We start from the raw sequence: 16,581 nt of genomic DNA on the forward strand, positions 1-16,581 counted from the left end.
AATAAGCAGTTAGCTTAGTAGGCAGTAGCGGACGAACATCTTAGTTTTTTTTTTGTGTTTTTTTTTTGTTTTTTAGTTAAATCTACGGATCGAGGTTTCACTTTGAATAAAACCAGGCACCATCTTGAATACGTCGGGTCTACAAGACTAAAAAATTATCGATAAAATTGTAAATAAAAGTATTTTAAACGATTTTAAAACGAAAAAATATGCAGGTAAGTTGTAACTTTTATAGTCTTTAGTAACAGCTATTTGTTGACGATTTGTTTTTTGTTCATTCCTTCTTTTTCATTGTTTTTTGTTCATTCCTTCTTTTTCATTGTTTTTTGTTCATTCCTTCTTTTTCTCTACGTTGGAAATTGTTAACAGTCGCCGAATAAAGAGCTGATATAAAGTACTTACACAAATCAACTCCCAAGTTTGCCGTTGCGGTGACCAACTGACCATTGATGTTTACGTTACAGATATAATCATCAGCATCATCTGGGATGATGTCGTTAATGACCAGGCGATGACCAGAGATAGTACTGCGAGTTGCAGGTAGAGCAGCCTTCAAAAGAAAAAGAAAATTATTTAATAAACTCTACCTTAGAGATAAAGAGAAAAGGACTAGGGATGGAGAGACGTGAGAAAATTGGGGAGAGATAGAGGGGAATACAGGAAGGGGAAAGAGAGAAAATGGACAAAGTAAGGAAGAAAGAAAGACGGGTATAAACAGTATGAAAGCAAAAGAGAAAAAGAGTACAGAAAGAGGTGAGAGAGAGGGAAAAACGACGAAAAAGAGAGAAAATAGCGTAAAAATGAGGCAAATACAGTAAGAAAGATTAGAGGAAAGATAAAAATGAAAGGGGAAAAGTAGGAGAAAGGGGAGAGAGAAGAGAAAGAGAAAAAGGAGAGGAAGAGAGAAAAAGGAGGAGAGAAAGAAATGGAAGGGGGAAGGAGACGGTGAGAAAAAAAGGGTGAATAAAAAAGGAAAAAGAGGAGTGAAAATGAAGGAAGAGAAAAAGGGAGAAAGAAAGTGGGAAAGAAATGGGGAAGAAAGAGAAATAGGAAGAGAAAAGGGTGCGGCAAAAGAAGTGTGAGGGGAGAGAGAAACGAGGAGGGATAAAAAAGAGGAAAAAAGAGAAAAAGGAGAGAGTAAAACTGGGGAGAAAAGAGAAAAAGGGAGGGGAGAGAGAAAAAGAATGAAAGAAATGGGAGGAAGAAAAAGGGGAAAGGAGGAGTGAAAAAGTATGACGAAAGAAAGCAATAAGAGGAAAAGGGAGAAGAAATTTGAGGGAGAGAGAAATGGGGAGGGGTGAAAAAGAGGAAAAGAAAGAAAAAACGAGTAAAAAAAGAGAAAGAAAATGTGAGGAGGGAGAAAAAGAGGGAAAATGAAGAAAAAAAAGAGGGAGAAAATAGAGCAATAAGGGGAAGAAAAGGTGAAGGAGAAAGATAGAAAACAGAAGAAACAGAAGAAAGGAAAGTGGAGAGATAAGAAAGAAAGAGGAAAGAGCGGGAGAGAAAGGAAAGGGAAAAATGAGAAGTAAAGAGAAAGTTTTACTGTATTTATTTGCTTCCCCACCAAAGAAAATTAGGCACAAGGTCGTTTTTAATGTGGGGTAAAAACCAGCTCCCCTAAAAGTAGGCAAAAAGGGGGCACTCTGGTTACCAAAAATAATAATTGTCCCAGTATAGAGGGTTTCCCCTCCATTGACTGGTACAAATTACGTGCAGCAGCATCTGCAGACGGATATTACACTTTGATCCCGGCCCGAAGGCCAAGAACAGTAGAAAAAAGGCAAACCTCTTTTACTTTAAATTCATTTAAACCAAAGTTAAAAAAAAAAAAAATCATTCGCAAAAATCTGTTAATAAAAACGAGTTCAAAATTACTTACGCCTGATCGTCTTTCCCACTCAACTCTTTGTACACTTGCTCCTCGGACGTCACAGGTAAAAACAGCCCGAGATCCAGTGCGGACGCGGAGTGATCCAGGATTGATTGAGATAGTAAAAGTAGTTTCTAAAAAGGAAAAGAATTTTCGAAAGTCAATCGGAGATTGAAATATTTTAAATTATTAAATAAATCACAAGCAGAGATATGAAAAATATATTAAAAATAAGTCATTTTAGTTTTAAAATACTGTTTGATAGCGATCGGGGTATGGAGACCTGTTAGAGACGGATTTGTTAAGCAAGTTCATGTTTTGGGAGAAAGAAGTATAACAGTCACTAAGTGAACTTTTTTAGTGAGTTATATACTGTTATCATATACATTTTTATCGTATATTTAATGTAATTAGCTACTCATTGTAATAGTTTCTATAACTTGATAATTAACCATTTTTATCAGTTTGTCTTGCCCTTCATTTACTGCAAGAGTTAACTCAAACAGAAAATGGGAACAAGGGACAAAGTGTCCTTTTCCTTAATCTAACTACTACTAGTAGCAGAGAACACTAATTATAACTTTCCTCTCTTGAGTTCGTCCAGTTCCTCCTTGTGTCTACCTTCCTTCCGAAATGTTTTTTTTTAAGTTATCTATTTCTTCCTTTTGTAGTTTTCAATAAAGTTATTGAATGAAATTGATAACATAAACATGAAACTTCAACCCCTTTTCTTTTGAAGTTGGCAGATAGTTATAAAACAATATACCAAACAGTTGATGTTGCTATTTAAGGTAGAAACACTAAACCTATTTGTAACAGTCGCTAAATGGACTTTTTAATCAGTTATACATTATTACTATTATTATACACATTTTTATCATATATTTAACACAAATAGCTAATTATTGGAATAGTTTTTATAACCTAATAGTTAATCCTTTATATTAGTTTGTGCTAACCCATAATTACTGGGGAAATTGACTCAAACTGGAAGTGGTAAACAGGGAAGAAATAGACGTTGGAATTCCCTTCCGGGTTCCTGTTTTCCAGACTGTTCTAACATGCAGAAGTTCAAGTGTAATGTAAATAGACATTTTGCTGCTCAGCTCCCCACATAGACCCCCACAAATTATGTCCCAGATAGTAGCTCCCTACATCAAAGTAGTACTGTGCCTTGTTTGGGGTGAAAATGCAATAAAAAAATCCACTATGATCTCTTCTATCTAGCAACTATGTTCCAAAATTCACAATACTCGGTTATTAGTTTAAAGGTGAATCTTATACTTGCAAATATAGATGAAGGTAACCTTAAGTTTAACCCTAACTTTGCATAGAGATTAGAGTAATATATTAGTGAACATCTATTTACTCACCGCAGCCCATTTCGTCAGATCCATCGAGACAGTCCTTACGCGTATCACATTTCTGTCTAACAGAGATACACTCTCCGCTCTTACATTGGAATTCACTGGCACGACATTGATCTGCAAATGAAAAATATATACAAAAAGAATTTAAATAGAATTACAAGGAAATAATTATTTGAAATAACAAAATAAATTATCACATAAATCACGTGTTGCGCTTGAGATTTTCAAATCATTCCTTTAACATCTCAATTGACTACTACTCACCACAGATCTTTTATACCTCCAAGGAGAAAAATAATTGACATGAAAAAATTCGCTTGATAAGGATCTATTAGGTCGAAAGTTTACTTCAGTATATCTTTAAGGTAAATTAATTGTTTACTGAAAAAAAAAAAAAAAAAAAAAAAAAAGAGCCCACATCGTTTTTTGGCTTTATAAAAAAAATGTCAATATTCAAATATGTATTCATATAAAAAAAAAAGCCAATATCTTTCTTCTAACCTATCATGTAAGCTACGTGCAGCACCTAAGATTTATAACCTCGCAACGAACTACTACACGCACGATATTTTTAGATCTACAAAGGAAAAATGATTAACAAAATGTCGCTTAACAAGGATCTATCAAGTCAAAAGTTTGCTTGTTTATATCTTTAGGAGAAATGTTTATTTTAAAGAAAAAAAAACACACACATACGTTTGAGTCTTTAAAAAATTCAATATTCAAATATGTAACAATATTTAATAAACAAGGGTTAATATTTTTCTTATAAATTACTATATAATAATTGTTTTTATATTTTTTATTAAAAAAAAACTGTAGCCATGTTTGCATTTCGAAAATAACTTGTTCTTTTTATTTAATCATTTATCTTTTTCATATCATCGCCATTATCAATTTTATCATTTTATTTCTCTAGGTCAGGCTGTGTCATTTTCTAGCAGCCCTCGCTCTATGTCTTCATGTTTGGCGGTTTTGAGGATTGATTCTACTCTAATTCCATCTCGATTTACTAAGATCCTTATTAATGATTTGCATCTAAGTTTAACCTAGACACAAATTAACCCAACCTAACCCTAAACTTAGTTTTCGTTTTCAAAATCACTTTAGTTTCGTTTGTATTAACCCAACCCTAAACAAACTTTTAGTTTTGATTTTCAAAACAAAGTTTCGTTTGTGTAAAAGCATAGAACGCCCCTCCTCCCCAAATTCACAGTTATCCTTCACTCTAACACTTGAAATATTTTCCAGACATTTTTCATAATTAAATCATTCCTTTATATTTCATCCCGGAAAACGGCGCGATGCAGGTTCTGCTAGTTTAAAGAAGTTTTATCAGCAGCAGGTTCCAATTTTATTGTAGTTTTAGAGTACATCTTCTACAGGGAAAACATTCTTTCGAAAATCACTTGGGAAAATTTTTATTATTAATTAGTGATTATGCTGTATATATGGCATTAATATGGCATAATCACGTTAACACACCGGTTTCTATTAAAGTTAAACAATGCTGAGCCTGGTCAGAACTAAATGGGTGATTATTTCGGAGTACCAGTAATTGTAGATGTTCTGTTTATTGTTTACAGTCGTCATCAACTTCTCCTTGCCACTGGAATCAAGCAGTACTGATTTAGGAGAGGTGTGGTTGATATTGCGTAATCCTTACTTCACAAACATGCAGCCACCCTTACAGAGGGTATCTATTGACTCTTAAGACTGAGCGGGTTGGGGAGGAGGGGAATTAAGTATGTCTACTACCAGATACACGATTAAAAAAAAATACACGATTAAACCCGGTTCTCCAACTTCCAACGTAGACCCCTACTACCATGTCTCCTTCTCCAACATCAGGGGTCTACGTTCTAACCTTCCAGAGGTTGAAACCCAATTACAGGAGACTAAACCAGACCTTTTATTTTTAAGTGAAACTGGCATTGGACAGGCTATTTCCCTTGATGAGTTTGCAATTACAGGATACTCTAACTTAACTTCTAAATCTGACCCCCAAGATCGCCATGGGCATGGAATATGTGCCTATATTAAAGATAGCTTTCCATGTGGGAGGGACATCTCCAGGGAAGATCCTAACTTACCTTATATGTGCTTCCGGGTTGCTTTAGCTCACACTACTGCATTTATATTTACTCTCTATCGCCCCCACAACAGCGGAGTTACTATCTTTCAAAGCATATCTGAGAAAATTGACCAAGTCCTTTCTACTTATCCTTCAGCTAACATTCACGTATGTGGAGACTTCAATGTTCACAACGTCGAATGGTTGACCCACTCAAACAAGACCGATGATGAGGGGAGGTTCTGTCATGATTTCTCCATTGCCTATGACCTCACTCAGATTGTTCAGGAACCTACCCGTGTGCCCGATAATGACGGCCAGTATGCGAGCCTACTAGACCTTTTTCTCACAACTTGCCCTGAACTATGTTCAGTTTCTGTTCTGTCGCCTCTTGGATCTTCCGACCACTCTGTTGTATCAATTAAGATAAAAATGAAATGTAATAAGTCCCCAGACGTACCTCTTCATCGTACAGTATATCGATACACTAAGGCTGACTGGGATAGCTTCCGTACATTTATATCTGATCTACCTCTGCATTCCATGTTTAAAAAGGATGTGTCCTCTATAGTATTAGACCTAACTGAATGGTTAATTGTAGGTATTGACCATTTCATACCCTCTAAAAAATTTCAGCAAAAACCTAACAGCCAGCCATGGTTCTCTCCAGAATGTGCTGCTGCCATTGCGCACAGAAATCACTTTTTCCACTGCTTCAAACGTAATAGATGTATGGAAACTAAAGCCGTTTTCAGGACTGCCAGCAACCATTGTAAGAAAGTAATAAGGAACGCAAGAGAGTTGTATGCTCAATCTGTTAAGTCCAAAGTAGCTGAGCAGCGGCTTGGTTCCCACCAGTTTTGGCAAATAACAAACAGAATCCTGAACAGAAGCGTGTGCTCCATCCCAACTATTATCAATGGATCTGAGGTAATCTCGTCAGCATCAGACAAAGCCAAACTCTTTGTCAAGAACTTTGCAGCTAATTCTACCCTTTGCGACCAAGACCGCCAACCCCCAATATTTCCTCTTGTATCAGAAAACACGCTATGTGATATACGTATATCTGTACGTGATGTTGCCAAGCTAATCAAAAACCTTGATTCCAGTAAAGCAACTGGCCCTGATGGTATTCCAATTATAGTACTCAAAAAACTTCAACCTGAACTAGCGCCCATACTTACAAAACTGTTTAAACGTTGTCTTAAGGAGAATAGTTTCCCATCTCCCTGGAAAATCTCATCAGTATGCCCTGTATTTAAGAATTCAGGTGATCGCTCATCCCCCTCTCAGTACAGGCCAATAAGTCTCCTGTGCGTCATGAGTAAGTTGCTAGAATCTGTATTAAATACAGAAGTAATCAAACATCTCAACAAAAATAACCTTCTTAGTGACACTCAATATGGTTTCCGTTCTGCTAGATCTACAGCAGATGTCCTTACAGTTATATCGCATAGGATTAGCAAATCTCTCGACGGTGGCAATCTTTCTAGGGCAATTGCTCTTGACATATCTAAAGCCTTTGATAGGGTATGGCATAAAGGTTTACTTCATAAGATCGCTAGCTATGGTATAGCTGGAAAAGTCTTCTCAATTATTAAATCATTTCTTTCTGATAGATTCATAAGAGTAGTAGTTGAGGGGCAAAAATCAGAAGCTCACAATATTAATGCCGGTGTCCCTCAGGGATCCATCCTGGGCCCAACTCTTTTCCTGATCTACATTAATGATCTTCCAAATCATATCCTTACATCATTTGTGGACATTTATGCTGACGACACTACCATTTATGGTACCACATCTAAGACAGTAAACGAGCAAGTTCTCTCCAATTCTCTCTCCTCTGATCTTGAGCACGTAGTACAATGGGGAAAGGAGTGGCTGGTTACTTTTAATGCATCTAAAACCAAGCTTCTCTCTTTACATCATCAACATTCTAATCCACATTTGTCATCAATTGAAATGAATGGCTCTCGTCTTCAGGAGGCCTCAAGTTTTGACAAGCTTCTGGGCTTGACCATTACCCCCGATCTTAAATGGAACACGTACCTCAAATCAGTTGCCAAGGCCGGTGGAAAAATGGTGGGATCTTTCTATCGATTCGGTAAATAGCTCACTGCTGATGCTATTCTCTATCTATATAAGAGCCAGGTACGTCCAAGGATGGAATACTGTTGCCACATCTGGGCAGGAGCTGCTAGAAAGAACTTGTCCTGCCTTGATAGAGTTCAAAATAGACTTCGTAGCCTCGTAGGAGATGTCCTTTTCTCCTCCTTGCAACCTCTATCTCACAGAAGAGATGTTGCGAGTTTGTCTCTGATGTATCGTTATTTTCATGGAAAGTGTTCAACTGAGCTTCAATCTATGGTCCCCCCTCGCCAAACTTTCACAAGAAACACTCGTCTAGCTGTAAACACTATCAATAATTTCCCCCACTCTTTATCTGTGCCTAAACCTAAACGTAGATTCCATGAACAAAGCTTCTTTCTTAGAACTGCACGCCTGTGGAATTGTCTTCCGTTTTCCTGCTTTCCGGCTGACTACAATATGGTTTTGTTCAAGTCTAAAGTAAATAAGTTCTTGATGAGCCGTTCCATATAAGTTATTAAATTTACCAAATTTTCATTACTAATGATTACTATATTGACCAACTTCTACTGTACACTCTTTAACCCTTATCCTTGAGTGGCCTCTGGGCCTTGATAATGTGGTGATGCCTTTATAAAAAAAAAAAAAAAAAAAAAAAGATGAATTTTCTTGCATTTGTTGATTTTAGTTAAGCGATTGCTTAAGTTAATCGTTTATTTGAATTGTTTTTTGTTTTGTTTTTTTAAGGAAAGATGTATTTGGAACTACGTCTTTTTTTCTAAAAGATTCTCTCTATTAAAATTTTCAGAGTGATTTCTATGGAAAATTTTCCTTGAGAGGATTTACTCTAAAATTAACATAACATTGGAAGCTGCTGATGAGAATATTTTTTCAATCTTTATTATTTAAAAGTCTATTGAGGGTGTTTCGAATCTGTTAAATATCAACTTATTAATATATATCAAATAACAAAGTAGCTTACCACAGTCGGATTCATCTGAACCATCACTGCAATCATTGCGTCGGTCACAAATTCTGTCTTCAGGGATGCATCGGCCATTTTTGCAACGGAATTGCCCAGGACGACATTCTTAAAAAGAGAAAGGTTATTTTAATAAATTAAAATTAGTGCAAAGCTTGAAAATAGTCGCTGCAGCAAATAATATTAATTTAATGAAAAAAAGCATTTTAAAAAAGGAAAATGAAAGCCAAAAACTCCAAGGAAACGCCGAGTAGGTACAGCTACTTTGATTAATGATTTATCCATCAGACTATACACCCGTCTATGCTGGTTTTCTTAAATTTTCCTCTTCTATTATTTAACTGAAATAGGCAAAACTATGTTTATAGTTTACATTGCCATTATACCCACACACATGCCTCATAAGTGCTTATGTCACATCCCACTTAAATGCTTACGTCATGCTTCAGACAATTGCTTACATCAAATTCCCCAGGACTGCTTACATCATGCCCCATGCAATTGCATACATCACATCCTAAACTATTGCTTACGTCACACCCGATCGACTGCTTGCTACACCCCCACTGTTGCTTCCATCACATCCCATACAACTGCCCTACACTACTGCTTATGTCACATTTATGTTACGCTCCATATGATTGCTTACATCACACCCTCACATAAGATGGGTCTGCACAATTAAATCTATTGTAGATGAAGCCAAAGTCATATTCAGTGTGACTTCCAAGAAAAAAAATTACATCCGAATGACCCACAGAACCTTCAAACAAAGGCTCTATGTCCACAATAATGCCTTCAAATACCCGGAAAAAGAAATAACACCTCTCTAGCAACCATGATACGGTAACTCAAGGAGTCTAATATCTCTACAAAATCAAATGGAAAGTCATCGCTAAAAACCCTACCTCCAGTGATTGCCCACAATGCATAACTGAAATAATTAGGATCCTACAGGCAATCAATAACCTTCCATAGCCTGTATGAACATTAAAATCGAAATATTCAAACAGTGTCCATACAGAATAAAATTAGTCTTTCAAAATAAACTAACGACATCACATAACTCTTTAACCCTGCCTATATGTAAGTCCAAAGATCTCAATCATTTAGACCTTTTCAATTAATATCAAATTAATTCGTTATATACAACACTAGCGGGGGTACCCGGCGTTGCCCGAGTGTTTGTTTCCGGGACGGGGGGGGGGGAGTTTTAAAAAATGTTATGGTAGGTAAGTAGGAAGGATCAAACCCGGAGTCATGAGTAAAAGTAGAAAAATAAAGTGTAAAAAAAAAAAAAAAAAAAAAAAAAAAAAAAAACATCTGCAACGTTAACAGTTCGGCCACCAAGAAAAGTCCATTCCAGTTGTTTAGGAAAATAAAAAACAAAAAAACGACTACGGTAGGTCGGCGCGAACGTGAAAATATAATGTGAATTGTCCAGCACGCTAACCACTACGCCACTGAGTACTGCAGCTTAGTTTAGTGATTTTAAATAACTTCACATGAAAGAACTACGAAGCCAAACCGGTGTTCTCTTCTCAACTGTTCCTTGTGAACGATCCCCAAACGGTGTTAAGTGGTGGCAGGGGGAGGAGGAATTTATTAGAGAGAAAATATTTTACCACTTCCATTGATCTTAACCGATTTTGGCCGTGACTTCTCAGCAGAAAAAGTATAGAAATCTTAGATTATCGAGGAATTTGAGAAATAATAAGCCTATAACACACCTCAGATATTGTTCTGCCGTTTGTGCATATTATATTTGCATGAAATATCTTGATTTTTAATCCTATTAAGGTCAAAATCCGACGGGAAAAAATGAGTTCATTTTATTTATATAGATAGATAGATAGATAGAAGAAGATAGATAGAAGAAGAAGAGAAGAGATAACCTCTTCTCTCCTCTTCATACATATCACAATAAATCTCACCTGTGTACCCAAATATAACCTACACTTTCATCCCCATAATCCCCACCTATCAGAAATAAATTAGATCTCTCATTTTCCTTTTTAAAAGAAAATATTTTTAAATATATTACAAACATACTAGTTAAAATAAATATATACCGAATAGTCTTAAATAGAAATAAAATATATATAACTAAGATTTAAATCTCACGCACTCACAGAAATCCTCTGATAGTTAAAGACAAAAAAAAATAGTTAAATACAAAAAAAAAAAAAAAAGAAGCTACTTACGCTCATACAAATACTAGACATAACGATTGCCAAGGCCGCTGGAAAAATGGTGGGATCTTTCTATTGATCCAGTAGATATCTCACTGCTGATGCAATTATCTATCTATATAAGAGCCAGGTACGTCCAAGGATGGAGTACTGTTGCCACACCTGGGCAGGAGCTGCTAGAAAAGACTTGTCCCGCCTTGATAGAGTTCAAAATAGACTTCATAGCCTCGTAGGAGATGTCCTTTTCTCTTCCTTGCAACCTCTATCTCACAGAAGAGATGTTGCGAGTTTGTCTCTGCTTTATCGTTATTTTCACGGCAATTGCTTGACTGAGCTTCAATCTCTGGTCCCCCCTCGCCAAACTTTCACAAGAAACACTCGTCTAGCTGAAAACACCAATAATTCCCCCACTCTTTATCTGTGCCTAAACGTAAACGTAGATTCCAGGAATAAAGCTTTCTTAGAACTGCACGCCTGTGGAACTGTCTTTCGTTTTCCTGCTTTCCAGCAGACTACAATCTGATTGTCTTCAAGTCCAATGTAAACAAGTTCTTGATGAACCGTCCCACTTAACAAATTTACCGAATTTCCATGACTAACAATTGCTATATTGTCCAATTGACTATTGTACACTCTTAACCCTTATCCTCGAGTAGTCTCTGAGCCTTGATAAGTGGTGATTCCTATGTAAAAAAACAGCCTATATTATACCATCCACTTAATTTTATTCCTCTTCGTAAACCTTTTCACTGATAAAAATACCTCTTCCTTTTACATAAAACCCCTACCTAGGTAATAAACCACAATTATAACAGATGTACACTTAAATATATTTGCCCTCCGAATTATTATACTCCAAATCTTTAATAACATGAATACATCCCCACTCAAAATCTAACTCATGAACCAATAAACTGCACTACACACTATTATCCCTAAATATGAATACATCCTTGAAATCAGAGAATCATACGAAATCCGTCATCATTTATTTTAAGCAATACTTAACACACAGTCCGCTCTCACTGAAACGGTACTTTCTGCAAAAGGAACGCTTAAACGAATACACCGGTACGATTTGATAACGTTTTACATGGTAAAAAATAAATCAACGTCAATGAAACTATGGCATGTCTATGTAGCGTATAGTTTTTAAATAAATAATCTGTATTTTAGCTCTTATTTGTGATCAAACACTTCACACACACACATGAGAGAGAGAGAGAGAGAGACAAAGATATATATAGATAAAATGGGTTACTTTCTTTTGCTGCTTTTTATTTTTAGGTGATTAAAAAATGTTCCATATTAGGAATCATCTAAGTAAATTTATTTTAAAATAAATTCCAACTAAATAAGTTGTTATATTGCCAATAACGTGATACAAGAATAACTGAAAATGAGCTAGTGAGAAGCAAAGTTTTATTTATCCGTTTAAACACCATGTAGTTCTGAATTTGAAACTCCGGCAAGATAACTTTATATGTTAGGTGTATATGTTAATACTTACTAGTACAATTGCGTTCATCACTGCCATCACGGCAATCATATTGTCGATTACAGTATTTGGTAGATGGAATACACTCTCCATTTTCACAGGTGAATTCGTTAGGACCACATGTGGTGATAGCTGAAAGAGTTTGGTAAGAAAAATAGTTGATTAGAAACACAAAGGGGAAAAAACAGTATATTCTGTTTCGTCTGCAAGATGGCATTCAAATCTCTAAGTTATTTGATGCTAAAATGCAACACCAACTGTAACCGATTCGGACTTCACGTGTACTCCTACTTACGTTTAAAGTTAAAACCCCTGAAGATGGACTGTAAAATATCCGAAAGTACCCGGATCATAGAACATTACGAATAATTTCTTTTAGCAAGTTAAAGCCCGATATTAAAATTAATAAAAATTTTGTAAAGGATCACAAAGAAAATTAATAAACAACATTTGTCCATTATCTCTGAACAAAAAGACGTCTAAATGAGAAAATGCTGCACACACATATCTAAGACAAATATTTAGTATTAGATACAATCGTGACATACAGCATTATTGTAGCAAACGCTGAAATAGTCTAATAATTAGCAATTTATTGTTTTATTCCTTCTGGGAATAAGAGTCATTCTTTGAAAATCCATGGATTAAAGATCGTTTTTATATTCCTTGTTTAAGTACTTAATTATTATAATAATGTTGTAAAGTGTATAACTTTACATTTTTTTTTCATTTTTAATATATATATATATATATATATATATATATATATATATATATATATGCTCTAGGGTCGGAAACAACTTTATTGAGCTTGTATTCTGAAACAATTTGGATGGTAAAATAAATATATACTTAAAATATATATATAATACGACATCTTTCTTTTTTTTCTTTATTTATTTTTCTGTTGATTTTCTTGATCTGCCGAGCATTTTTTTCTCGTTTGGTTGATAAGTTGTGTATTTAGCTGCCGAGTGATTTTTTTGTCACCCATTTTCCTCTAGCGCTTTTGATTATTGAATTTCTCAACTTAAATTAGAAAAAAAATGCTCAGCAGATAGAGAAAATCAACAGAAAAAATAAAGAAAACTGGTCATATTTAATCAACACGTACCTTGATACCGACTTGCTGTCAAAATAATATAGGATTAGAAAGACAGATGACAGATGAAGTAGAGTATAAATGTACAAGTTTATAAGCCAACCTTCAAGATAATGAAGGTTATTCAAATCTGTACCATTATATACTCAAAATACAGCATAAATTTAACTAGCTCAATGTAGGAACACTTTTCAATGACAATATATTAGAACTAGTATAAACAGAAAAAAAATGGTGTTGCAGAACCCCTTCAAAATTTTTTTTTAAATACAAGATGAAAATGGAAGGAAAAGAATACACACAAAACACAAGCGGCGATAGAGGCTGACAATGACCGTAGCGAGAACATCAGCAGATGACTATTATTTACGTATGCATCATAGGACAATTATACTGGGATGGTAAACGACAATATTCTACATTGTGGCCAGTCAAAGCAAAGGCAGTTCATAATGATCTCTAAACATGCAGGTTATGTGTTATTTTTTACTTCAGCACGAGCACTCATCAGTGTTGAAATATTTGAAATATTCATAAAATAAAAAAACCTCACCTCCACCTGGAGATAATTTTTATTGCAAACCATTCATTGTGTGATGATGAATCTAAGCAGAATTTAAGCACACAAACCAAACTTTTATTTTGACTAATTTTCAGTTTTAATCATGTTATAGAAACAGTTTCTTTAAAAAAAAATATAGTTTCACCCAGATGTACCGGTAATATGGAAACATTTTTTTTCAATTGTGACCGAAAAATTTAAATCGATATGGGGAATAACTCAGTTTTAATTGAAAATATAAAAATGAGTTGTCTCCCTTATTTATAAATAAATATTTTATTCTGTTTATTTTATCATTGCTGTGATGAGGATGGTTCGATTAAGAACAATGGTGCGTTATCTCAAATTGAGATGAAAACGTCAAATTTATGTTGATGAAAATTCAGCTGAAATGGATTAGGAATTGCTTTGAGATTTGAGTACAGAAGAAAAATGGTGCTTTTTTTTCATAATACTAATACAAGCCAATACTAATGACTAGGGCTATGATAAGAGAATATTCTTACTGTTTTATAGTATATATCCGACACAGTTAATCGAGAATCACGTCACTATATATAAAACATAAGATATTAACTGATATATACCTGAGAGTCAAAGTAATGAAAAGATTCTCTTGTCATAGCCTTACTAATGACTAATGTTAGATCAAGTACATGAACTCTAAAGAACTACAATAAAGTAAGATTAACTATTATATCCATGCATTTCAGTTTGTTTCGATGCAAAACTAAGTTATGAAATCTGTATCTTAAAGGGATAAGTAAACTATGCATTTCTAAATGATTATGCAGCATTAAAAAAAAAAAAAAAAGTGGAAAATGAATATAAAATTATGGGTTTTACATTTTGAGTAAAGCAAGCAAAACTACCGATATTATACAAAATTTACGAAATTAACCCCTACTATTTAATGTTTTTTTTTAAAGTAGCAGTCAGCAAAGTTATTTTTGAGACAAGCAGATTTGAAACATGATTGGATTTGTTTTACGGCTTGTATCGACTCCTTTTCGGTTATTTAATGCCGAAACACATGACCTGTCACACAATCTATTGTATATGATTAATTTAAGAAAAATCATTCGTTTTAGGTTTTGAGTAAAGCAAGCAGAACTAATGATTTAAATAAATTGTGAAAGTTAGACCCATTTTTAGCACTAATGGCAAAGTCAAAACGCCCTATGTCGAGTTAATTCAACTTTACACAATAGACAAACAAATATTATATATATATGTGCGATATTAGTCAAAGTTAATTTGCATATTAATTTAAAAAAACATTTTTATTGTTATTGTATTTAATTCAATGATTGTTTTGATTTAAATATAACAAATAGTTCTATTTTGAAATATTGTTTTATTTTGTGAACAAATATTTAGCATTTGTGTTCAAATGTTTTCTTTAGAGGAAATAGCTTTTCTTTCTTTACATATAAAATAAATTTGTATCCAAGTTAGCAAAATGTTAATGTTTATAATTAAATCAGATTTTATTTCATGGTTACAAAGTTATGAATGAAATTAAATTAATATTTCAAATAAGAAATTTTGTGAAGCGATGGCAAGCTGGCATCACCAGTTAATTTATACAGATAGAAGACTAGCTGGAAGTTCGGTGTTGCCCGATATAAAGAATATATAAATATGATACTTTGGTTTATACAGATTTCGTATTTATTATCATAGAGTCAATTCTCTATCGATTATTATATTATACTCAATGTATAGTAGTTATTTTAAAAGTAAAAAATAAATATAACGTGAGTGCTATCAGCAAGAATCGAAACTAAAACATAGCGTTCCAGCCTTAGTCGTTACAGCTATTGTCAGCTGCATCAGAAATAGTTAAAGATGAGCCGACTTTAACGTATGTGTATTTGTGCATGCGTACAAGAGCACTTGAAGTCGACTTATATCTGTCAAGTTCTATTTCTTTTTCAGTTTTAACCCCCTAGCAGCTATTTTGACTGGCTAAAAACGCATAAATGAACAGTCCACCAAAAATACAATCATTTGACCCATTTCCCACCGCTCTCCAACCTTGCATCTCAGAGGAGCACTTTGAAAAAAAAAAATGGAGACCAACCCACAAACATACTGAGTTTTATAAATTAGATTAACAAAAACGGAGCATTTTATGTGGAAACCTATAATCTATTGTCACCAATTCATTCAACTATATATAATTAATTGAACACATGTTGCTTTTATTTCTAATTAATCCAAAACTGAAGGAATTTAGAGTTCATAGCTTTCCCCAAAATATTAGTACATAAATGACGGTAATTGATTTGATAGGATTTGAACTTCGCATAACCGTGTCAATTAGGTTAAGTCACAGAAAGGTCAGATTAAAGATATGCTTGTGTTTGGCAGAGATTGGCAAATTCCTTATTGAAATAGTCAGGTTTAAAATATGATTTGGTTTGTCTGTTGGATATTTAATGGACAACAGCCAGTGATCTTGCTAAAAATAGTTTATATTAAGAATTTTTGTTTAGAAAAATAAAACTGGCCATTGGAATGTAAAAATGGGTTTTTGCTAAAATGTTTAGAAAATTAGCTTAACTAAATATAAAAATATATAGCAGATTGACCTTGAGCAGTTGGCATATGTGACCATAGATCATGCATTAAGGAGATGTGTCGTCGGATCACTTATGTCACCAAAACTTGTGGATGACGTACCGGAACTGACAGGTCAAAAATTAGAGTTTGGAGTATAGGAGTTGTCAGCAAACCATGCAGACGCTTTGAAAGCCTGGAAGTGAGGCTAGACGAGAACAAGTATGTAGACACGTAAGGTAGGCTCCTGGGGAACCCTGAGACAAATCTGAAATAAA

At 34.4% G+C, this 16,581-nt stretch overlaps 1 protein-coding gene across 1 annotated transcript in view; it reads right to left on the bottom strand.

Annotated features, from left to right (window-relative positions):
- The window catches only part of LOC145261202 (uncharacterized), a 751,089-nt gene that overhangs the window by 118,249 nt on the left and 616,259 nt on the right, over window positions 1–16,581 (bottom strand). The window contains exons 81-85 of the mRNA XM_080119542.1: window positions 12,087–12,206; window positions 8,385–8,492; window positions 3,244–3,354; window positions 1,880–2,004; window positions 403–550 (exon numbers count right to left, since the gene is read on the bottom strand). Of these exons, the coding sequence (XP_079975668.1) occupies window positions 403–550; window positions 1,880–2,004; window positions 3,244–3,354; window positions 8,385–8,492; window positions 12,087–12,206 (612 nt within the window). The remainder of the gene's footprint in view (window positions 1–402; window positions 551–1,879; window positions 2,005–3,243; window positions 3,355–8,384; window positions 8,493–12,086; window positions 12,207–16,581) is intronic.

This window comes from Euprymna scolopes, chromosome 37 (genome assembly GCF_053919585.1).
Source record: "Euprymna scolopes isolate OS-2025 chromosome 37, ASM5391958v1, whole genome shotgun sequence".
Lineage (NCBI taxonomy): Eukaryota > Metazoa > Mollusca > Cephalopoda > Sepiida > Sepiolidae > Euprymna > Euprymna scolopes.